Below are 25,402 nucleotides of genomic sequence, written 5' to 3'. Positions count from 1 at the left end.
GCATGTTGATTAACATATATTCCATCATTTACGATTCCCTGCCAAATGAAGTAACAGACCATCTGACTCAACGAAGGAATCAAACGAACTAATCAAACGAACGAATCAAACGAACGAATCGTGAAAGTGAACGGAACTGAAAGAACTGATTCCCGGAAAAGGATCGCTTTGCCCATCCCTAATATATACGTTTTGTAGCCATCTTGAATTGGTCCAATGCTTATTCTATAGTATTAAGGATATCTTAATAACGCTTTTCTTTTAATGTTGCGATGTTATGCATGAGATGCTCCAGTACTTTGTCAACATTATTATTTGTATTATTTACTAACCATATTATTACAGTCATCTTCCTCATCTATGGGAAGAGACGCTGGATGAGTCACAGAGGAGGGGGTGAATCCTCACACACCGCTGATCAAACGGGCGACCCCGGGGGCCCTCCTGGCTCAGGGCATTGTTGTGCGAGGGGCCCGGGAGACATGAGGAGCCCCTGGAAGGAGGGGGACTCCTCACTCCGTCTGTCTACACCCATGTCTCTCTTTGTTCCCCGCTCTGCCGTCTGTCTTAATTGAGACTCTCTACGTCTTCCCAGGTTCTCTGACACTCTACACTTGTTTTACTCAGACGTCTGTCTGTGTCTCTCTGTCGGTCCATTTCATCTACCTCATACAAGGAGCGATGTTATCGGTTTAATTTCTTCTCTTTTACCCATTCATTTGCACTCATTTCGATTGTCTTTCTGACATTTGTACTTTTCAAACGATTTGAATTTTTGCAATTCAATATCATAAAAAGTTGTAACACCTTTCTAAAACACCCCATTCTACACGTCGTCGAATTTCACAGAGATTTCCTCCATTGCGTCACACATTTACGTCATTCCGTCTTCCTTTGAGAAAAGGCAAAGAAAAGGCACGACTTCAAAATAAAAGTCCCCCCACGCGGTCCCCCAGTGAACCCACCTGCTCCGAAGGCGAAGAAGAAGCTCTTGTCGGGGTGCTCCTCCATCATGGCCCGCACCCGGCGGCCCATCCTCTCGTTCCTCTTGTAGATGAGCTCCTGCCGGAAGTAGCTGTCGATCTCCTGGGCCGTGACCTGCTCGCTGGGCGGCAGCGTCACGTTGTTGAAGTTGGGCACCTTTGGTTGGGGGGGCCAAAAGGGGGGATGGTGAGTGGGGTGGGGGTGGTGGGGGTGGGGGGGGGGGGGGGAGGAGGAGTGGATAGGGGAAAGGAGGCAGAGGTTAGGATGATGTTTTTACTTTGGGTTTTAGGTTTGATCAGGTGATTACGACTGACGACGTGCGTTTGTTTGTCTGTTTATCGACACTTAAAATAGCCACGAGAACTCGTTTTCAATACGGGGTGCTGAGAAAAGGGGACGTCATTCTTTTCAACAGGGCTTAGTAATTAATTAATTGCTAAGTTTAATTCAACGCGGAGAGCAGCGGAGTGGGCCAGGCCGACGGGCATTTGGGAGGTGGCCCGTCAGTTCACCAATCATAAACCAATCAAGGGGCCCTACATCCTGCCGGGATGCGCAGCGCTTTTAATTTGAAAGTTCAATCTAAAATAACGAGGAAGAGGATGAAGATCCCCAGAGGCTTGGGAGATGTGGGCTGAGAGGGAGGAGGAAGAGGAGGTGGGTGTGAGGGGAGGCACCTCCATTAAGTGGTGAAAGGGGGAGACAAGGTTAAGGGTGTGGGTGAGGTTACGATGATCACAGAAACAGGAAGGAAGGAGAACAGCAGTCATTCTTCCATATCTTCCCATCTTCCATTCCTCTGGGAGACAGAGGAATGATGCATTAGAGATGGAAAAAAATAAACTGGTGAAGCTGTAGAGACAAGGACACAACCACACAGGATGTCCTGAAGCGAGGAGTGGGGCTTTGCAAGGGGGTCAAAGGTCAGGGCAAAAAGGTCAAGGGTTGTGTCACTTGGACACTGGACATGTCGCGGGGTCACCGCGACTCTTGGCTTATTAACCAGTGAGAAAGGTAGCTTAAGGTATACCACTGGGAGCACAATAGAGTAGAATAGAGTAGAATAGAATGGAACAGATTGGACTGAAACAGAGAGGAGCTGAACACTGGGTTGGGGTTTGGGGGGGGGGGGGGGGGGGGGGGGGGGGGGGCACGGTGTACAGGGCAATCTTGTGGTGTTAGACTACTGGTTGGGGTGAGCTAGGGTGTTTGACTCCCAGTGCTCTGGGTTCAACCCCCAAAACGTCTGCAGTCTATCTTATCTGTAAGCCTTCCTGAGCAATAAGGCCTCCACTATCTCCTCCCTGCGCGACAATCCATCAAAACACAAACTAAGTCATAGATGTGCCTGCAGACTGGTGCAATGCTAGCGATAAACGTGTGCCGACTAGTGAATTGTTAGGGTCAGGGTTAGGGTAAGGGGAGCGTGAGGGGGAGTGTGAGGGAGGCGGGGGGTGCTCCAACCTGGGAGGTGTCGTGGTTGAAGATGATGGAGTTGAGGTCTCCACAGTTGTAGTGCTTGATGAGGTCATCGGTGGTGTAGGGCACCTGCAGGCTGCCGGCGCGCAGGGACTCCTGCTGCAGCAGGGTCTGGTTCAGCGCAAAGATCACCTGCACAGGAAAGAGCGCCCATATTAGGTTAGCTGTGTTTAAGGACGGAATGTTGAAAACAGACGTCTTCAGGGGAACATTACATTTTCTTCCCGATTTGTGATCATCAAACATGCGATAAAGTCTCTGTTGAGTCGAATGTTGTTTTTGATGTGCAGCTGAGGAAAGCTGTTTGATATGTGATCTTTAGTGTAACTGCTCCCAGTATAACTAATACGTAATTTATTTTATTAATAAATAATTGTATTTCTGATCCCTAAAGCTAACCTGCACATTGTCCAGTTGTCTTTTCGAAGGGGCGTTTCTCAGCACTGAAAGATTTGTTCGAGCTACTTCATGCAAGTCACTTTGTAAGAAAGCATCCATGCTGAAAGAACAAAATATGAATGTACTTTTATTCACCGCAGTGGACGATTTTCATTCTTTACAATTTTCATTGCTTTCTTTTCAATTCTTACACTTTTTCCTTTGATGAATACAAAAGCGGGACCTTGATGGTTTGCAGCTGTGGGGAGTCGAGGATGCATGAAATAAATAGCGGGGCAAAAAAACACACACCGAAACGCGATCCACTGCCCAGAGAACAATTTAACAACCTGCCAATTATAGAAATGAGTGTCATCTGTTGAAATGACAGCCTGTTCTACGGCGAGTCAGAAGGCCCAAACCTGCCCGCCCTGTTAAAAGATCAGATTTTAACACGTCCAATTACCACTTAAAAATTCTTTCCTAAGCGTGCCCTGCTCTGGTGAGATTGTGCTTGTACCGCATTGAGAAACACATAAGAGATAAGGACTTGTTTTGGAAGGAGGTTTTTGTTGATATCTTTCGATAGCCCACTTGATCTCTCTCTTTGAAATTAACCATGAACAAGATTACATTAAATTACATGGAATGATTGCACATGTTGGGCAAACCTTCCCTGGGCATGCAGGAAAGTGTGTTATGCAGCAAAACAATCAAGTCCGTAGGTTCATAGTGCTGAATCCCTGATATACAAAAGAAAAAAACGGTTCTGAACAACAACTCCCCCTCCACCTTGCCTGCAATTGCTCAACAATACCACGTGATAGACTGCGTCTGTTTTCCGTCTGTAATTGCACCTAGCGTTATTGAAACATCAGTGATTCTATAAAAACATGATGATGATCTCAGAATGAGCCCTGTCATTTTTCACTAGTCCTAAAATACTACCTCCTAGAACTGTCATTTTGTCAACTGTAAAAGTGTTTGCACGTGAGCTGAAACAGGCGGTTCATCTATAGTTCAAACAAACAGCTCCCCTACCGCAGCTACTTCGCCGGTACCCGTACCGATCTCAGCGCCAGACAGTGGGCGAGAAACGGTTCGCTTTGACATCCTGTTGAACGCACACCCGTCACCTTTAGTTTAAAGTGTATAGAGGACCCCCTGTCCCCCACTGTAGGACCCCCTGTCCCCCAACGTAGGACCCCCTGTCCCGGGAGAGTGTCATATCATCAAGTGCTACGAGATGGGGTAGCCGGTGAGTCACCCATCTATGATCGCACAGCACACACGCACTCACATACGTGTGCATGTATGTGTTTGTGTGTGTGTGTGCGTGTGCACTCTCTCTCTCTCTCTCTCTCTCTCTCTCTCTCTCTCTCTCTCTCTCTCTCTCCTCTCTCACACTCTCTCTCTCTCTCTCTCTCTCTCTCTCTCTCTCTCTCTCTCTCTCTCTCTCTCTCTCTCTCTCTCTCTCTCCCTCTCTCTCTCTCTTCTCTCTCTCTCCTCTTTCTCTCCTCCTCTCTCTGTCTCTCTCTCTCTCCTCGTTCTCTCCTCCTCTCTCTCTCTCGCCCTCTCTCTTCTCTCTTCTCTCTTTCTCTTCTCCTCTCTCTCACAGCGGCATGGAGCGGAATGGAGAGAGAGAGCGAGAGAGAGAGGCAGAGAAGAGAGAGAGAGAGAGAAGATTGAGGAGAGAGAAGGAAAGAGTGAGGAGAGTCAGGAGAGAGGAGAGAGAGGAGAGGCGAGGTGAAGCAGATGCCTTCTTGTCAGGGGACAAAGACCCCCCCCCCCCCCCCCCCTCCCCTGGTTCAGCCTCTCTGCTCTCCCTTCTCAGGCTTTCATCGGCCGCTGCTTCAAAGTGGCGCTCTGCATATGAAAGGGGGCCGCGCCACTCTTCATGCCACGCAAATTAGCCTATCGCCTCCCTTCAGTCACCCCCCCCCCCCCCACCCCCTCTCCCGGACCCCCAGAAGAAGAAGAAGAAGAAGAAACAACACACTGTCACATATGTGCGTTGGAGAGGGAAGGCCCTATCTTCGGGGGGCCGCACCCCATCAACTTTCCCTCTCTCTCTCACTGCTCCCACTCTAAGCCCTCTCTCCCTCCGTCCCTCTCTCCGTCCACTCGCAGGAGAAACCCTTTCAGACCCTAAATTATGGCCGTATGAGGGGGGGGGGGGGGGGGGGGGGGGGGCAAGAGAGGTTGGGGAGGGGGGGGGGGGGGGGGGGGGCAGGGTTAGGATCAGTCATAAAAGGGAGAGGGGGGTGGAGGGGGGGGGGGGGGGGAGCATAAGAGAGAAAAGAGGGAGGTTTTTGGGGATAGAAAGAGAACCGACATGGGTGAAAATGGAGTGAAGTGAGTTGAAAGGGGAAGGCAGTGCGGGAGAGGGCCGAGATGAAGGGACAGGAGAAAGGAGAAAGGAGCGGCAGAGGGGGGCGCGGCAGGGTGGGGGTCGGGGTGGGCAGGGGGGGGGGGGGGGGTCACCGGGTGCATTCTCTCACATGGGCTCCTTTTATCAGCGCGGCAGCCTGTCCTCCCTTGGCCGGCACACACACACACACACACACACACACACACACACACACACACACACATAGGCTCACACACACACACACACATAGGCTCACACGCACGCACATACACACGCACGCACGCAAGCACATGCATGCAGAAACACACTTTCATGAACGTCGTGCACACAGGCACACACACGTGCAAGCACCCATGCCATGCACAGGCACGCACATGCACGTATACACACACACACACACACACGCACATACACATGCACATGCATGCCGGACCCACACCCGCACACATGCGTGAATGCACACGCACACACACACACACACATGCACGTTTACTAAGCGAAAACAAACACAATATAAGTTGTCTCTCCCAAAATGTTCCCATACACTCACTAACGCACAACATCGGCCATCACTTTCAAACATGCACACACAGACCCACGCACCATTGCACTCACTCCCAATCACACACACACCCCTCACTGATATCAAAGCAAGCGGAACCAATGAAAGTCAATAATTGTCCTTTGTGATGGAAATGTCTCCCTCTTGGTGAGATGGAGTAGGATCGCTGTGTGTGTGTGTGTGTGTGTGTGTGTGTGTGTGTGTGTGTGTGTGTGTGTGTGTGTGTGTGTGTGTGTGTGTGTGTGTGTGTGTGTGTGTGTGCAGCTCCGAGCAAACATCACTGCACAGTGCACACAGGTTCCCACATGTGGCGTTTTCGAGTGTTTCAGGCACTCTGCTGAAAAACACCCATCCCCCCTCCCCCCCACACACTCTCTATCCATCTATCTCCCCCACCTCCCCCCCTCCCTCTTGCCTCCTCACTGAGTTCTCTGAGTTGAGTTGGAGTTTCAAAATGCTTAAAAAACACAAAATGCACCGTCCCCACGAATGCTTGAACAAATGTCAAGTGTACATGTATTAAAGGGGAAATCCCACTTCTATTTGAATCAGCAGTTGTTTACGGGACATGAACCCACAAACCACTGCTCATTGGCTCCGCCTCCCTCTCTCCCCTCTGTCACGTCACAAGATGACAAAGGTAGAACAACAAATGCAGCCGCTCAGAAAGAAAACCAATTAACTAAGAAGATATGTTCTTTCCTAGGTAGCTTTGCATCGTTAATGGTATATTATTATTATTATAATCGATCCCGTTCTCACCACCGTCTTAACCAACTGATCCATCCTTATGAATGTATGTCAGATATTTTCGCTTCAAACCCTCTTATGTAAAAACTGTGTATACATTCTATTACGCTCCCATACACGTATTTCGTCAGTCAGCACAGTTTGGTAATTCGAGACACTAAATAATATTTATGTAATGCTATAAAAGAAATATTCGGAAGATGAGACATACGGACAGATATGCAAATGGACTGACAGATGCGCACCACATAGCTACACACTCCTATACACACACACACACACACACACACACACACACACACACACACACACACACACACACACACACACACACACACACACACACACACACACGAACACACACACACGAACACACACACGCGTGCTTGCTTGCGGCCAATTTAATTTGTCTTGGCCGTCCCCCAAATATCCAATAAGACTTCCAACAGATCCTGCTCTTCCCCTGACTCAGAGATGTTATCACTAAAACACTCTCTCTCTCCCACACACGCACACATAAACACAAGCATGCTTGCGTGTGAACGCACCGGCACAAACATGAGCATGTGCTAAACATTCTCAAACAATTTCAGACTGATTAAAAAAATTAATGAGGCAAAGAGATGGGACGGTGGGAGGGAGAGAGAGAGAAAGAGAGAGAGAGAGAGAGAGAGAGAGAGAGAGAGAGAGAGAGAGAGAGAGAGAGAGAGAGAGAGAGAGAGAGAGAGAGACAGACCGAGACCAAGACCGAGAGACAGAGACAGAGAAAGAGAGAGAGAGAGAGAGAGAGACAGAGAGACAGAGAGACAGAGACCAAGAGAGAGAGAGAAAGAGAAAAAGAGACAGAGACCGAGAGAGAGAGAGAGAGAGAGAGAGAGAGAGAGAGAGAGAGAGAGAGAGAGAGAGAGAGAGAGAGAGAGAGAGAGAGAGAGACAGAGACAGAGACCGAGATCGAGACCGAGAGAGAGAGAGAGTGAGACAGAGAGAGAGACAGAGACAGACCGAGACCGAGACCGAGAGACAGAGACAGAGACAGAGACAGAGACAGAGACAGAGAGAGAGACAGAGAGACAGAGAGAGAGACAGAGAGACAGAGAGAGAGAGAGAGAGAGACAGAGAGAGAGAGAGAGAGAGAGAGAGAGAGAGAGAGAGAGAGAGAGAGAGAGAGAGAGAGAGAGAGAGAGAGAGAGAGAGCGAGAGAGATAGAGCGAGAGAGATAACAGTGAAATATAAGGCAGGGCAGTCAGCCCTGACACACAACCTCAGTCACACAAAATCAGTGTGTATGGCACAGGGGATCCAAGCTGAACTTCTGCCCAGCTTTTAGAGAGAGCCCTAATGAATGACCTCTGAGTGCATATTCATCCCCTCTCCTCATTCACTCACCCTGCAGCTCCGGGGGGCTAGGGCTGTGTGCGGGGGCGGTGTCGTTTAATCAGGCACGAGTCAGGCAGTAAGATACATGGCCATGTATTACCTTCTGAATCTGAATCTACAAACCACGTCTGAAAATGAATCCAATTGCATTCAGTGGATGTTGGTTAAAATTATGAATGTAAGAGGTGTATCTGATTTTTTTCTAACTGCTCTGTTCATTTTATTAATTTACTCTTCGGTATGAAAAGTTAGTTTGTTTGGTTTTCATTTAGAAAGAGATAAATATGTTGGTCTCAAAAGAGAAAAATCGGTTTGGTAATAAGCAACACTGCTCGCTTTAGAAGCTAGCAGTGTTTCATTGAGCTTTTGTTTTGTTACCAACACTGGCTCCATCGTACCATGTGGGAGGACATTGTGCTTAAATAATCCCCTGCCAATGTTCCAAACATGCAATTTAGAAATACATGTACTACAGAGTGATCATTTTGGATTTGTTTGACTTGTTTTAATAAGGTTTTGTTTGAGTTGATTTAGACAGACTTTAAAAAAATTCTGTTTTGCTGGTGACTGCTTCTTTGTCGACGTTTGCTAATTGGTGTAGGAATTGGAAAAAACACTCCCTACCCTTTACCCCTACGCACAGACACACGCACCCACAAACACAAATACATATCTCACTATTGAACAAGTGAGCTTTCATTTTCTTGTTGAAACCCACCATTTAACATTTAGAACTTAAGACACACATTCACACAGAAACACACGTACACAGATGAAACACACACACACACACACACACACACACACACACACACACACACACACACGCACACACACACGCACACACACAAAAACACACATGTCGCTGAACGGCTAGTGTGAAGTCTATCTTCCTTTCTGTCCTTCTTTAAGTTGTTTTCTTTCAGTCCTCGACTCAGCCATCCATCAATTCATCCATCCATTTATTTATCTATCATCCATTAATCTAGGAGTGTTTTCTTTTTAAATATCAATCTACTAATGGAACAATTTATTAATCTATGCATGATTTCACTCAATCCACCAGCCATCCAGCCCGGATGCACTCTCACGGAACCTCCCTCTCTTCTCTCACACCTCCCTCTCTCCCTCTCCTCCTCCCTCTCTCCCACTCTACCTCTCTCCCACTTCACCTCACTCCCTCCCACTCCTTCTCCCTCTCACTCCTCCTCCCCCCCACTCCCCCTGCATCTCTCTGCACCTCTCTCTCTGGAAGTTTCAAACCCAACAATGTCAACAATCACCAATACCAACAATGACAATAATATTCTCCCCTACATCCGAAATGGATGCGGTCATTGCCACGTGCCGTCACCATGCCCAAGCCCTATATGTCTCTCTCCTCCTTCCCTCCCTCCCTCCCTCCCTCCCTCCCTCCCTCCCTCCCTCCCTCCCTCTCTCGCTTGCTGATCTATACATCCTCTCTATCACCCAGGTCTATTAACAAGTGACCCCTGCATTCCTGCAGGGCACTAATGACACGTCTGCCTTGTGTGTGTGTGTGTGTGTGTGTGTGTGTGTGTGTGTGTGTGTGTGTGTGTGTGTGTGTGTGTGTGTGTGTGTGTGTGTGTGTGTGTGTGTGTGCGTGCAAGGGTGTGTGTGTGCGTGTGCTGGCGTATGTGTGTTCGTGATGAAGGTGGATTAGCAGGGACTCTGCTGAGCTCAAAGCCAAGCGCATCCTTTGAACACACACAGCTTTATTCATTTTCCAAAACGGGATAAAGAGGAGGAGGAAGCCGGTCGTGTCAGACATCCTCGTATGACAAATTGATTGACGCACGGGGATGGCAAGAGACGGGACGGCGGAGGTGGGGGCGGGGAGAGGGTCAGAGATTAGGATACGGGCACAGAAAAAAAGAAGAAGAGAAGAGGTAGAGGAGTCAATCAGAAAACGAGAGAGAGAAAAGAAAGACAGAGAGAGAGAGAGGCGCAGGGGAGTGGGCTCGGGTTTAGCAGAACCAGGGTGTTTCTGTAGGACCGAAGCCAGGCCACAAAAAGAGAGAAAACCTCGGCCCCTATAGCTTTGTTTCCAAAAAATAAATCTCCTTTTTCGCTTGCTTTCTTTTTTTCTTGGAAAGTTAAAATCCGTTCCGCTACGGTTTAATTTGTGTATCCTGTTTCCTTTGATCGCGGACGGGTCAATCATTGTTTCTGGACGGCACAATGACCCAAGGCCCACACGTGATGTCATCAACGGGCCCGTTCTGGAGGCCGCTGCAACTCCAAATTACAGCGGCATCCATAAATAGGTGCACACTCAAGCGCACACACACAAACACAGACACAGACACACACACAAACACTTTTGGTCAGTGCATCGCTGTCTTATCTGCCTGTTGTCAAAAATCCCACCTTGTCTCTAACCCCTCTCCCCCCCCCCCTCTCTCTCTCTCTCTCTCTCTCACTCTCTCTCTCTCCCTCTCTCCCTCGCTCTCTCTCGCTCACTCTTGTGAAAACATTCTTGCGGGCTGCGTTTACCTCGCTGCCCGGACGCAGCCAAACATTTAGGCTGTCACAGGGAATCAGCCTCAAAACCATGGCTGGAGGTGTGTGTGTGTGTGTGTGTGTGTGTGTGTGTGTGTGTGTGTGTGTGTGTGTGTGTGTGTGTGTGTGTGTGTGTGTGTGTGTGTGTGTGTGTGCGTGTGTGTGTGTGTGTGTGTGTGTGTGTGCGTGTGAAAATCGGTGTGTGTTTGGGGCGGGGGGGGTTGTGGTGATTGAAACGTCAACTTCTCAAAAACCCCACTCTGTCCTGGCTCCCAAAAAAACCCTCCCTCTCCTCCCCCCCCATACCTCCCACCCCAATCCATCACCACCAACCCAAACACCATCAAAACCTCCCCGTCCACAACCGCCATCACCCTTCTCCCATCAGATACACACACGCCAACACAACTACCCATTATACACAGAGGTCGGGATTAACGTACCGCACTAAACACACTTCTGATGAGCCTTCGACCGGCCGTCTCAAGACTGCTCTGTCTGACTGCCTCTCCGCTAATTAATGGTTTTAACCTCTGGCACCCTTTGCTCGAAGGCAGTGCTCACCTTCCATGGCCTATCTCTTTACGGTAGACCCAAGGGGTGGTAGGACTTATGCGTGATTCGTATGCGAGTCACGCATTGTCAGGGAGAAAGTGTGTTGTTTGGTCCTGTGATGCAAATGGGTGTTTTAACTGGCAGTGACCACAGAAGTGTACTGCACACACGCACTTGGCTCTCGAACTTTTCGTCTCTCTCACACTCACCGCAACACTGGGTTTGGAACCCACCTACACGAAGGGGAATTATAAAACAAACAGACGTGTATGCATTCATATTTACCTAGGCGGTGTGAAGAGAAATATCACACACACATAGGAACAGGAACCCCCCAAAAACAGCCTCCATCCAGTCTCTCTGTGTCCATCAATCTCAATGGGGGGTAGTGTGTGTGTGTGTGTGTGGGGGGCACAGTGGAAAACACGAGTGAGGGAGCCACCAGGAAAAACACCCATCCATCTCCATTGCTGTCCGTCGCCGTAGTAACGGCGTGTTAACGTCCAGGAGACGGTGGTGAACCCGGGTCAGGAGAGGACTCGAACCTAGCGCTGCCTTGTGAGGGGAACACAGTAGACTCGTACAGGAGCTGTTGCAGCTAGCTGCTGCTCGCGGCGCTAGGGGCTCAGCGTCGGTTGGGAAGAAAGAGAAGAGGGATGTGTAGACAGTGTTGGTTTTATTGAGGTTTGTTGGAGATTACTTAAGAGAAAGTAACTTGTAACTTGTTACACTGAGTAAGGGGAAGGGACGTGAATGTGTCGATGTGTGAGTGTGTGTGTTTCCTCGAGGAATTTGACAAGATGTATCTGTTTGTTTTTGATGGGATACATATAAATAAAAGTAAGAAAACTGAGATTAAAGCAATACGCCATGTAAGAAATTGAATCAGCATTTCCCTTTAGCTTTTTCAGATTTCCTCCGGCCCGTGTTATACACACACACACATGCACACAAACACACAAATAGTCACGCATACACACACACACACACACACACACACACACACACACACACACACACACACACACACACACACACACACACACACACACACACACACACACACACACACACACACACAGGTATGCCATGAAATGTTTACACTAGTCCCTGCTTGACTGTCCACCTCAGGACATAAAACAGAGCTGGGACTTGACCTCTGCCCTCCATGGAAAGCCTCATATTTCAATGCACTGCAGAGACACACACAGACGCACACACAGACACTCACACACAGACACGCACACACAGAGACACAGACACACCGAAACATAAACACACAGACACCCAGACAGACCGACACACACTCAAACACAGAGACGTGTGCACATAGAGACGTGTAGGCAAATGTCTGACACACACACACGCACACACACACTTCAACTCACACACGCACACACCCGACTCGAACACACACAGACGCACACGCTAAAGACCACAGAGGTCGACTTTTCCATCTTCCCAGGCTTCTAAAGGTCGCTAATGGACTTCCTATGTGGACAGATCCATTACAGGTCTTGTAAATAACAATCTCCCTAACACTGGCATCAGTATAGGCCCCCGCTGCACCCAGGGGGCCGCTACTGCCCCACTGGACAAGTGGACCGCCGCCAGGAATGTTGAGCCGTAAGAAAATAAAAAGCACTCCTTCATCACCTCTTATGTAGATGGGAGGAGAGGATGAAGTGAAAATGTTTTAAAGTATTTTTTTTATCATTGTCTTTTAAATTTCTAATTTTCCACTTAATATTAAATTCAGTTTTAGTTTATAGCTTTTGTCTAAGTAATCTTCATGCAAATAAAGGATAAACTGAATCTCATAAAATACACTCTTGAGTGTATTTCAAAATCTTTTGAAATAAGTTTATTTTTCAGTGACTGTGCAGTCCGGGTCTAGTTGTAACCACTTGTTGCGTTTAACATTTACTGTAAACTCTTAGGCTCTGTGATATGTACACGCCGCGCTTAGTGCCGAAATAAGCATTATACTCAACCAGATACAGGAAAAATACATATATTTAGACAGTAGAAAGAGGACACACAGACAAGGGGACAGAGATAGATACTCGTGGCAAAGGAGGAGACGGGAGAAGAGCGGAAGGAGAGAGGGAAGGAGAGAAAAAGATCCCTGACCACATACACAAACAAGATGTTTATAGATGGGTACACAAAACGCAAGCGTGTTTAGTGGCATCTGCAGACAGCACGTTTAAAAACAAACAAACATCACATTACAATGGTTGGTAGCCCTTTGGACTAACTGCAACTTTTAAGCATTAGTAGTCAATGGTGAATTGCTAATTTATAAAGGATTGTTCACAGATTAATACTCATTATTAAGCTATTCCTGCAGATCTTTGATAATGGTACATTAGATAACGTTTAAAGCATAAGTTAATCATTTAAAAACTGTTTACAATGTGTTAATAATGCTTTATAAACACACAAATAATGCTGCAATTCAGAAATCAGAACATTTTATATGAGCTCATCTCATTTATTAAAAGCATGCACACACGTTTACTATTGTGTGTATGCTATGAGTATGAAGTACAGCTCGCTCTCTCTCTCTCTCTCTCTCTCTCTCTCTCTCTCTCTCTCTCTCTCTCTCTCTCTCTCTCTCTCTCTCTCTCTCTCTCTCTCTCTCTCTCTCTCTCTCTCTCTCTCTCTCTCTCTCTCTCTCTCTCTCTCTCTCTCTCTCTCTCTCCCTCGTCTTTTCGAATGCAAAAAACAAGTCTGAGCATCCGACCATCACATTCCCAGTGGTGTCCGGACCAAGATCTGTCACTCATCCAAGACCCGCCCACTATTAATCACCACCAAGTCCCAGCCGATGCGATCTTATCTCGAGAGTGACCACCGCAGGCCGCTAGAGCAGGGGGCTATGTCGCGCTCAGAACTTAACTAGCATGATTCATGCCAGACCTAAGATGGTTTGGTAGCATTTCTTTTTTTAATAAGAATTGTAGGCCGAGCGTTTAGTCGTCACAGATTATCCAGGATGACATGCTCAGTTTAAAAGGCACGGTAGAAACATATTTTGCCCATGTACACGGATTACATTCCCTCTGTAAAAGACAACTGTTATTGACCTCACGGTGCCCGCAATCGTTCTAGCTTCACTTTCCGATGCTAAACCCAGGGCCAACGAGGGCCGTCAGAAATGTAACTGACTTTGAGATCTACATAAATAAACGTAACTCAACTTGGCTATGGGGGTATCTATTGTGTCAAAAACATGTGTCATGAAGAATTAGATGTGCTGGCAGAAAATAGCTTTTGGCCGGGAATTGCTGGCCACCACTACTGAAAACGTAGCCAGCGGTCATAAAAGATTGCCAGTCTGTCAATATCTACATAGTACTTAATTTTGTATTGGAGGAATACAGTGGAAGCCCTTGTGTAGAACGTTTCTTAGTACAAACGCAACATGAAGATGACTTTAGGTTCCAAACTGATGAGTGTGTGTGTGTGTGTGTGTGTGTGTGGGGGGGGGGTCACAGCTTTGTCACAGCTGAGAAAAAACTAAAAACGTGGCACGCTAATTTGAAATTCATCTCCTGAGCGGAAGAAATGTCGGCCCATGTTTCGGAAACATTTATGTTAGTCATCCAAGCAACTCCGAAGATAGCGCTCACAAATCTCTGTTTCGTGTCAACATATCACGGGAAAACCGCCAACAGTCGTATGTGGTGAGCACATGTGAGATTCAGGAAGGCTCGAAAACATTGAATCTCTTTCACTCACTTTGACGAGGCTAGCAGGATACTGCGTTACTGTGGGTTTGTGTTCTTGAGAAATATGTTTGTCTATTGAAATATACTAAATAATCTGTAATGCCACGGTGATGACAAGCCCCATGCAATGTTTGAAATTATACCTGTGTATATGTCAAGAACAATGTTACGTATAAACTTAGTAGATTATGATGAAAGCCAGAATGCTTTGATATAGGATAGACTTTAAAGGAAAAGAAAAAGACCCAACCAAAATACATGAACACAAAAAATACTCCCATTTAAAAAATAAATTGGATCTTGGAAGAGACTGAAATGCATCCTAAAAGCACACCGAATTAAACTTAAACTTAGCACTGGCGACTAATTACAACTAAATACCATTCATTTTCTTTATCTCTCATTAACAATAACGTGTATATCACATCATCATTCGAGCGAAAAAGATTGCTCTGTAAATACGCATGAAGATTAAATTTGAGATATTCTAGGCACTGCTGCCTTCCAACTGCCTCGTTCACTTGAGCACGCAGTTTTCCACCCGCAACTCCAACAGTTAGCTTAACTGATCATTAGCTCAGCGGTATGTGCGCGGAGCTGAGGGAATTGTAGCTTTGAGTCGTCTTTGCAGTTAGCATCAATCCCATAACACAGCAGTGTATATGACCAAACCCGCACTGCGGTGTCACTGTGGTGCCTCCTTAAAGCTAATGTATGCTCATTAATAGTCATTACGATTCTCATTACAATGTGTTAGCTGCCCATCATGTGCCGGGTTTTGTCGTGCATGGCAGGGGCGGGAGGGGGGGTCGTTACTAAGCTACGGCCAATCAGGGGTCGATTAGCATGTGACTGGCGAGGGAGCCAGGGGCTTTATCCCCAAATGCCATACGTCCGTCCTGAGAGTTTAGGGCCAAATAGGGGGTTTATTACTCACGGGAAAAGGCTCAATGTTCGATTCAAACCGGAAAAGGTGTTTCTGCTAAATATCCCATCTTCTGTGTAACGGGACAATTGCACCTTTTCTTGTTTGCACATTTGCTTTGCACTTTGACACTTTGGCACTTTCAGTAACAAGCTAAATACCTTCATTGTGTGTTTGTAAGGGTTAGGGTTAGGGTTAGGGATGGGGGTTAGGGTTAGGCTCAAATCCAAGACTCCCAATACTATAACCTTCCATCCTCTCCTCTCATCGCTCAAAATCCTCTTCAATCCAATTCAAAGCTGGATAGTACCGGTCTCAGACCCCGAGGCCTGAGCACTGCGCAAAACAAGGCCCTGTCGTGCTGTCTCCAATATATTCTGGACAAGAGACAGAGACATCCCTGCCTAACAACACAGCTCCTGTGAACATTGGCCACGTCACGGTCTATATATGTGTCCAGACACCTCTTTGTTCTCTACTGTACTGTGAAGACACCGACGGCACCAGAAAGGTCTGTTTTCAGGCCAGGTGCTGTAATATCCTTTTGAAGTGGCTGGAGAAATAGAGTGGTGCAAAGCTTTGAGTCACAGGTATTCAATGAAAGTGGCAGTAGTGGCAGTCTGGGAAGGTTTTCTCACTTCAAACAACTGGCGCTGGTCAACTTTAAAATAGACACTGACATATCAGGGAAAGTAGGGGATCAGACTTTTTTACCAAGGTGACTAGCTAGTGACTTGGCAAGAGAGTTACTTTTTGAAGAAAATATATAATATTAGTATCCGATGACTGCAGGGCAGCCACATTCTCTATTCCACTGACACACACACGCACACGCATACACACGCACACACACACACACACGCACACACAACAAGGCTTCCTAGACTGCCCATGTTTTAAAGAGCTAGAGGAGTTGGTGAGAGAAAGACAGTTAGATCTCTGGTGGAGATGTAGTCTAAAGTTAGCCTGCCCCGGGGCCCAGGGTAAGCCTGTAAGAGCTGGACACCCTCAGCACTGTGGGGGATCGTCCACCTCTCGGCACCTCGATGACTCTCATCCATTTTTGTAGTTATTTTGTAGTTCCTTATGCTTGATTACATTTTGGTGTATTATGTTAAGCCAACCTGATGGAACTCGAATGATTACAGTTATATATCCGGCCCTTTAAGTGTTAAACATTTAACCTTTAACATGGAAACCTTGTTAAAGTATTCTTCTTTCGACGACTTCCTTTTTAACAATCACATTTATTGCGCATGTATGAATGGAAAGTGTTTGAAGAGACTTTTTTTTATGGTTATTGCGGTATTTCCTGCCCAGTCAACTTCGCTGTCAAATAAAATACCGGGCTGTTAAGATGAATGGAAAAAGCACCACACATTGATGGAGACCCTAAAAAATGGAGCCACGTTAACAACACACAAGACACAGTAGCTGTGGTGCAACGGAAACAGAAGTGTTCCATGATCGACAAGATACAAGGAAGATATTCAGTACACAAAGTAATCCCAATCATTCAAAGGTTATCAACTTGCAAAATATCTACCTACCTGAAAATACCAAACCGTTGAATTGTATTTTATGTGCATGGGGGGGTCGGAGCATTAGATCCTAGACTATAACCTATCTGGTCGGATGCACAGGAAGTGCCTGGGGGAATGCCCGACATCTTATACGGGCGGCTTGGTCTGTTTGGTCAACAGAGAGATGGAAACCAGGCACTGGTATCAGAGTCCCTACTAGGCCCTGAATGTGGAGAAGAACAAACCTATAGTTTTGCCCCTGGAGACATCCCAGAGCAACACCATTAAATCCACATGATATCAATTTAGTGGCACTGTGGGAGGGCTATGCGTTTAAATGCGTCCGGCAGCCAAAAGGGATGCAAAGGTGCATGCGACGCGATGAAAGACAATGTTAGAATTGCTGACCACACACACACAGGTTAACATAGTGAAGAAACATTAAAGGGAGAATAAATCAAATATTTTGCCTCAATGGCTTTACAAGGTATTGCTGTATGATACACTGTACATTATCTTGGATCGCCTTTAACTCAGTGGCTGATCCACACAAACTGCATTATGGGGAAGAATAAAACTCAACCCATCCCACTTTCTTTCTAATGAAAAGCGAACGTTCCTTTATTTCCGGGCCCTCTAATCAATCCATAACGAAGAGCGGATAGAAATAGAGCGGTCTGGAACCAGACAAATCATATTTTCCAGGGAATAGGCATACCAAAAAGTTCATACTAACATTGTATTAGAGGGTCTTACTTAACGCCAACAATCCCTCTTTAAAGTCCCATTATACCACTGCTTACATTCAATTAAATGATTGATTTTACTCAAAGCATTTATGAAAGGATATCGGTTCAAGCTCCAAGGCCCTTTTTATCCGGCAATAATGTAAACGTATGTCAAGAGCAATGTATAAGAAGAAGGCACTTCAACAAGTCCTATTTAAATCAAGGACAAATATTAAGTTAGGTAAAATTCCTTCTGATAGAACGATGCAGTAAAAAATACATATATCAGCACCTGCTCTCGTTTGTGACCACATTGAGTCTTTACAGACTCCCATTCTCCACCACTATGTTCAGCGTGCTCTCAGCGGCGGCCAAGTCTGTGGCGTGGAAAAACGTATCCAATAAACATCTAACCTTCTCCAGCGGGTAAAATAGGATCTAATTGAATTAATGCCTGTGTGATGACATTACAATTATAGGCCCAGAACCTCCTATAGGCCCAGGACAGTTTATATAGGCTCAGAACAATACCTATAGGCCTAGAACAGTGCCTGTAGGCCCAGGACAGTTTATATAGGCCCAGAACAGCTTATATAGGCCTAGAACAGTGCCTAAAGGCCTATGACAGTGCCGGCCTATAGGCCCAGGACAGTGCCTATAGTTCCAGGACGGTGGCTATAGGCCAAGGACAGTGCCTATAGATTGGCCCAAGACAGTGCCTATAGGCCCAGGACAGTGCCTATAAGCCTAGTACAGTACCTATAGATCGCTCACTATCTTCCGAAAAAGACTCAAGACTCACCTGCTCAGAGTCCACCTCGACTCTGCATAGCCACCCTCCCCCTTCTGGCCACCATTGTACACTGTATTGTATTGTATTGTATTGTATTGTATTGTATTGTATTGTATTGTAGTACTTAACTGTGTATCAACTGCAGTAGCTGCTATCATGGCTGTAACACGGGGAATTGATTGACCTGGCGTTTGTGGTACTTGCACTTGGTTCTATGAACATCCTTTCTGTACCGACAGCGATATATTGATGCACTTCTTATGATAAATGTACTTATTGTAAGTCGTTTTGGATAAAAGCGTTTGCTAAATGCCCTAAATGTAAATGTAGATCGGCCCAGGACAGTGCCTATACATAGGCCCAGGACAGTGCCTATAGATCGGCCCAGGACAGTGGCTGTATTCCCTGCGTGAGGAAAATAAGGACAGCCATCGTACTTTCCCTTCCAACTTTCAAACCTCCACTCTTGCGGGGTTACGTAACCGACACATTCGGCGGTCATTACTGTGATGGCAACGGCAGGGAAAGATGTTCACGCGTTCTGACAGGGTCTGTCACGTTCAATATGTTCCCCGAGAGTCCTCCTGGGTCTATGTGTGACCAGGAAGAAAAAAGGCAAAGGAAACAGCCGACAAACTGAATGAAGACATTGGCCAGTTTCCCATTGCCGGATCAGTACAACTGGCCCAGCATACGATAGTGGTAGGAAATGTCCTTTGGTATCATTACAAACGGAATAATCGTGAGAAAAAAAATACTATTGTTACCTCTTATCATGTAGACATTGATATCCATGCGATTTGATACTTTAACATGAGACCTCCTGTTGGTTCGTCACATGACCCTCTGTTTAACATACGACCGATAGTTTAGACTTAGTGTAAACTTTCCATGATTGAACAGGAATCGCCCCACTGCTTCTAAGTTCATGAAACCTAACAATACCCCCCCCCTACCCCCATCCAACACATACACACGCACACACACACACACACACAGTGACTTCATGACCCCTTAAATGCAAAACAGTGTCACTGCCAGTCCATCCTTCCTGGGGATGAGTAGCTTCACCGATCTCAACCCTACCTTCTCCATCTCTCTCTCCCTGTCTGTCTGTCTGTCTCTCTCCTCTCTCTCTCTCTCTCCCTATCCAAACATTCCGTCCTCTTCCCGCATCGCAAAGCTCCACAGAAAACCCAGCATTCATCACCTCCCCACGCACCATTACTCCCAATGATGGGAGGAAAAGAAAGAAAAGAAGAGAGAAAAAAACAACACAACGCTGTCATTAGCAAGTCCGCTCCATTAAAGAGTGGAATGTACTCATCGCAGGCTTTTTTCCTTTTTTTTTTCTCTCCCCTTTTTCCAACAACCAGAGACAGAGAAAAGCAGTCCTCCGTGAAGCCATTGTGGTCCTCAAACCCAGCTCACTTAGTGTAATGGGGCAGGCTGAGCCGGCTTGTCAAAGAGAGAAAGGGGAAGGGAGGAGGGGGTTAGAATGAGGTGCAGCCATGCCTTTCCGGCGTGGCAATGGAGACCCCCCCCCCCCCCCCCCCCCCCCCCCCCCCCCCCCGAGTAAAAAGAGGTTCTCTGGTTTGAATGCCACCCTTTAAATGAGCCTATAAAGAAAAAGGGGGACTCTGAACTGAGCGCCGTGGTTCGGTCTAGACACATCAATAGACACTTCCACACGTTTTTTTTAGATAGATGTCAGAGGCGGTACTTAGTGTCCGGCCAAGAAGCACTCAACGGCTCCATTGGGTCTTTGGTCGATCACAGGAGAGGTTATATAGTGGAGGTCGGCTTGGTTTCCAGTGGCTTGCCGTGGTTTAACAAAGATGCTTTGAGGGAAAAGATTTCTGTAACACATTGAAGTGGTGGGCTTTTTCGCACATAATTAATTTGAAGGTAGGTCTTTGACTTCTCGTTTACCGTGTATGCCCCCTTAATATCGCCGTCGGTATTTAACCCCAAAAAATACTAGAATATGCACATGCACTAATCAAAGTCTGAATCGGCAACCATATGCAAGTGCAGAGCAACACTATTTCAACATTTGTGCGTAAACACTGTACATCCTGTGCCAACCGGGGCCACAACACCTCTTCTATCGAACGAGTAGGGGTGTGGGGGGGATAAGGAGAGAAAGCTGCAAGCCAGCCAGACAGGAGTGCTGTTTTGGGTGGAGGAGCTTTATAATAACAACAATTTAAAGCTTCGAGGGGTAAGCGTAAATGGTCAAGTGTAATCCCCCCCTCCTCTTCAGCTACCGGCCAGCAGGAGCATTAATTCCACAATAATACACGACATGATTTCATAGCGACTGCATGCCTTTGAAACCAGCGCCGGGGGTAATTTGCGAAAAAAGTTCTGCCTGGCTCACGGGCCGACCGATACAGGGAATTAAAGTCTGAGGAACAAGGTTCCTCTCTCTTTTTTGAGTCATTAGGATCCATTTTTTTGGGATGGGGGGGTGGGGTTGTGCAGTTTCCCCAGTGCAGAAGCACGACTGAGTGTTTGTACAGCTGATTACTCCACCACCACGCCTCTCTCTCCTGCACCACTCAGCGGAGGGATCAGCTACCAGAGGGAAACAGAAAGGAGAGTGGAACCATGGGCCTCTGTTCGCGGGGGAAATGCGTGCGTACTAGGCGGGCCGGTTAAGTATTGATCAGTCGACCGATCACGTCTGATTTTAATTAAAATTAGACCTGTTTTTTAGATCAACTCTGCATTGGGTCTGTTTGCGAGTACCTGCCTGGCATGGGGAATGAAGTCTTAGAACAGGCTGTTGATGGAAGAGAAAGTCAAACACTAAACCATGCGCAAAACATAAATCGAATCCAAATATTTGGCTCAATTTCCTTCATACACGTCGCCAAATAGTGGAGGCTGGAAGCTGTCAGCAATTCAGACTAAGATATCAAAGTTTCTCACCTTTTCTTGAAAAAATATTTTTTCACATTTCACATATCTGATTTTACTAAATTATACAAATGTTCAATATTCAACACAAATGTTCCTATATTTCATCAGTAAACAACGGTATAGCCGGTATGAAGAAAGGTAAATCATCCCTCTCATAGAAAGCAGGGCGTAACGACGCCATCAGATTTCTATAGCAAATGATGGGGTGTCACCTGGACTGTAAAAACAGTTCAAACTACACTTTGGTCGTGTTCAAATCCCATTTAAATGTTTAAAAAGGCCACTGCCAGCACTACATCTAACGACCTTGCCAAAACCCCATGTTTATCTAGGACAGCACTAAGCAGGGATCAGACCCTAGGCCAACTGCTTGTCAGACCCACCGAAAAAGTACAGATTTTCATGAACGAATTTCTATTGAAAAACACACTGTGTTTCATGACATCTTTCCAAAACCCACTTGACTGGAATGCCCGCTGTTTGTTTTGGGTCTGGTCACTCAGAGGCTTGAAAACCTCAGGGTGAGAACGAGTGGGAGGTTGAACTGGCACATATACGGTACATATATTTTTCTTTTCTTTTTTAACCAGTGTGGCTGGAGCACCATAGAAGACACCAGTGTCACTGGAAAGACCTTGAATATACACCTAAACCAACACCAACCAGCAAGAAAACAACAAAACTCCACACATGCACGCACACACGCACACACAGATTCAGGTTCACAGCAGGTTACTGTCTGGTCAGCACCTGGCCTGGCATCTTTATGCAGTTTTATTATTCTATAAACGAACACCCACCTGTGAGAAATTGAGTCCGTTGAGCGGGTGGCACTGCTCCTCCACCTTCTCCACCGCGCCTGTCCTCTTCCTCATCCGTTCCGCCTCCTGGGCCAGGTAGAGGTCCAGCACGGGCACGCCCCGCGTCTTGATGTCGGCCTCCGTCAGCGAGTTCACCATCAGCATCACCCACACGGGCCGCTTGCGCTCCCAGTTGCCCGCGATGGCGTTGAACAGGTAGTCGGCGTACAGGCCCTTCCCCCGTTGGTCTGGCGTCATCCACGAGGGCATCATGAGCTTCACGTACTCCAGGTGCCTCTTGAGACGCCTGTAGATGTCCCGGGGCAGGACGTCCTGGAGGTTCTCCCCCTGCGGCAGCAGCTGGCAGCTGGTCAGAGCCGAGATGGTGTAGGGGTCGGTGAGGTCCAGCTCAAAGTACACAATGTTGCTCTCCTGGAAGGCCTGCTTGGAGTTCTCGGGGATGAAGTCCCACACGCGGGTGTAGGGCACGTGGATGGTGCCGTAGAAGTAGGAAGGGGGGTCACGCTTGATGGTCCAGAGGAAGGAGTTGAGGTCGGTTTGCTGGGGAAAGAGAGGAGGATGTTAGGGAAACATGGCGCGAGGCATGGAGGAGTTGGTGATGGGGAGTTGATGGAGGAAAGATGAGTGGCCGGCAAGCAGAAGATAATATTTGTGTTGAATGAAATTTGATATTTTAAAAGTGATCATTAAAATGACATTAAAGGAATATGCAGATACATGTGTAAATTGGCGTTTGCTTGTCTTTCTCGGATTCAGACATGTTTTTTAAACCAAGAATTCGTCGTTGGGCATCCGGAAGATGAGTATGCTTGGTTTGCATTTGCTCTCCCAGTGACTCGCTGGGTAAAAATAGCCTAGCTCCCTGTCATGTAAGGGGTTCACTTTTAATTACTTTCAAAGATTCCCATTGGGAACTTAAAAGTCGCGTTTTCAAAACGAGGGCCAGTTATTATCACCGATATTTCGGGATTATTTTTCAGCGTTGTGATTATCAGGTTACCCTTCATTTTGGACTCCCGTGCCAGAAGCAGCTGATAATATGATTGCAATATTCGGAACACATTGGAAATCGTTCGAACGCTAAAAAAAAGTGAATTCCCCTCACATGAATGGGTCATAGGCTACTGTAACCTTGCAAGTGACTGGAAGCGGTAATGCAAATGCTAACCCAGCGAACTTCCCTTCTGGTCGTACCGTGGTGAATTCTGAATAGAACCGCTCAATTGACAGAACATTTGGCGTTTTCCTTTAACTTCTAGAGGCATGTCCAGAATAGGTTAATAATGGTTCATCGACCCTGGTAAATACATGTTTTTATCTAAAGGTAGGCATGGGACATACAAATCTCACGTTTTGTCGGCTTATGTTACCCACTGTTGGAATGAACTAACAGCGTGAAAGCTGCAGCAGGCCCGTCTGGCACCCAATAAACTGTGCACCCCAGTGCCAATTTTTCAAATGGATGTTTATTGGTCAGTCTGCTAACTGACTGGTAATGACCGATTAATAGGGCCCTTAGGACTCAAGTGTCAACAACAATACAGCCAATAATGCCAGTGTCTATGGAAAGACACAAACACATATTCCACCCAAAAGTAAGTTGGTACTTCGGAGAGGATTTGGTCAAATGTGCCCTTTATATTAGTTGTCTCAAATAGCGTCTCAAGCCTGATTTCGCCATGATGAAAAAAACAAAGAGAAAGATATATAACATTCAAAGATTGTTTCATGACCCTGATAATACATGGGCCTAATCATGAGAATATTATACGCTTGATGACAGCAGTAGGCTTGGCTTGAAATGTGGTCAGACATAGTCAAAAACACATGAAGAATCGCCTTATACCAGAAAATCCATTCACCAAATAGGTATAGGCCTACCTACCGAGACCAATTGTTTACGAAGCTTATGTTAAATAATCATGCGCACAAATATTCACCCAATGAATAATAAATAAATGACAAAAAAACAACCAACAATGCCAACTTCTAAACGGAGTGTTGCGCAGTGATAAACGACAACACAGTCCAGGTGTGGATGTCTCTCTTTTTTTGTCTACTCACTTTCCTATTCAGCTCGCAGTTGGCGGAGTCCTTGAGCCTCCAGTGATCGGCCCGGATCAGCAGGACGAGGCAGGACTGAAGGAAGGCTCCCAGAGCCCGCATCGTAGCTCCCCGGGCGAGCGCTGCTTAAACCACTGAAGGTTGCGGCTGGTCCATGTCCACGCACACTCAAATAGCCCTAGAAGTCAATCAATTCCCGACCTGGCAAATTGAACCATGTCATGTTGGAATCAGCGACGGGATAAGCTTGGAAAGTTGTTTTAAAAGCGAGAGTAAAGGGGAGAAAAAGTCATTTAAGATGATAAGACATCATCCGGTGTTGTTGCCCCGCACTCCGAGGTGTTCTGGCAGGCGGCGCTGCGGTTGTTAAACAGCGTTAAACCATCAGATCCCGCTAGATTCCACAAGTCACTGACGCAATTTAGTCCAGTGAAGTCCAGCTCACAGCCCAGCAAACTCGGCTACTGAAGCAAACGCGCAACAGGTCCACGTTGAAGTAACCCTGGCGCGCACAAACCCGGAGCAAATCACTTTTTACAGTTATTTGCCGGTAGGCCCACTATGATTTCGTGTCCAACAATTATAAATGAGATAACGCGTAATTTACAATCATTTATGATTTCCATGAAAGAAAAAAGCACTAGTCTCCTACACCACTGGATCTGTATGTGAGCGCCTGGCGGAGTCAATGTAGTCAATGAGATGCTCGACACTGCGAGCATCTCTTTGGGACACGACACAACTTCTCTCTAACTACCCCCCTAGGTTCTCCCCCTCCCCCTAGACAAACACACACACACACACACACACACACACACACACACACACACACACACACACACACACACACACACACACACACACACACAAATGTATACACGTACACGCGCACGTAAACACACAA

General features: G+C 46.7%; 1 protein-coding gene across 1 annotated transcript; it reads right to left on the bottom strand.

Moving 5' to 3' along the window:
- Positions 1-832: 832 nt before the first annotated feature.
- On the bottom strand, positions 833-25,248 carry trabd2a (TraB domain containing 2A). Its single transcript, XM_030355189.1, has 4 exons — positions 24,499-25,248; positions 22,414-22,974; positions 2,449-2,595; positions 833-1,140 (listed from the first exon to the last, which is right to left on the bottom strand). The coding sequence occupies exons 1-4, from the start codon at positions 24,598-24,600 to the stop codon at positions 880-882; spliced, it is 1,071 nt and encodes a 356-aa protein (XP_030211049.1). The 5' UTR covers positions 24,601-25,248; the 3' UTR covers positions 833-879.
- Between the last annotated feature and the right edge of the window lie 154 nt (positions 25,249-25,402).

This window comes from Gadus morhua, chromosome 4, assembly GCF_902167405.1.
Source record: "Gadus morhua chromosome 4, gadMor3.0, whole genome shotgun sequence".
Lineage (NCBI taxonomy): Eukaryota > Metazoa > Chordata > Actinopteri > Gadiformes > Gadidae > Gadus > Gadus morhua.
This window is presented reverse-complemented; position numbering and strand designations above follow the sequence as displayed.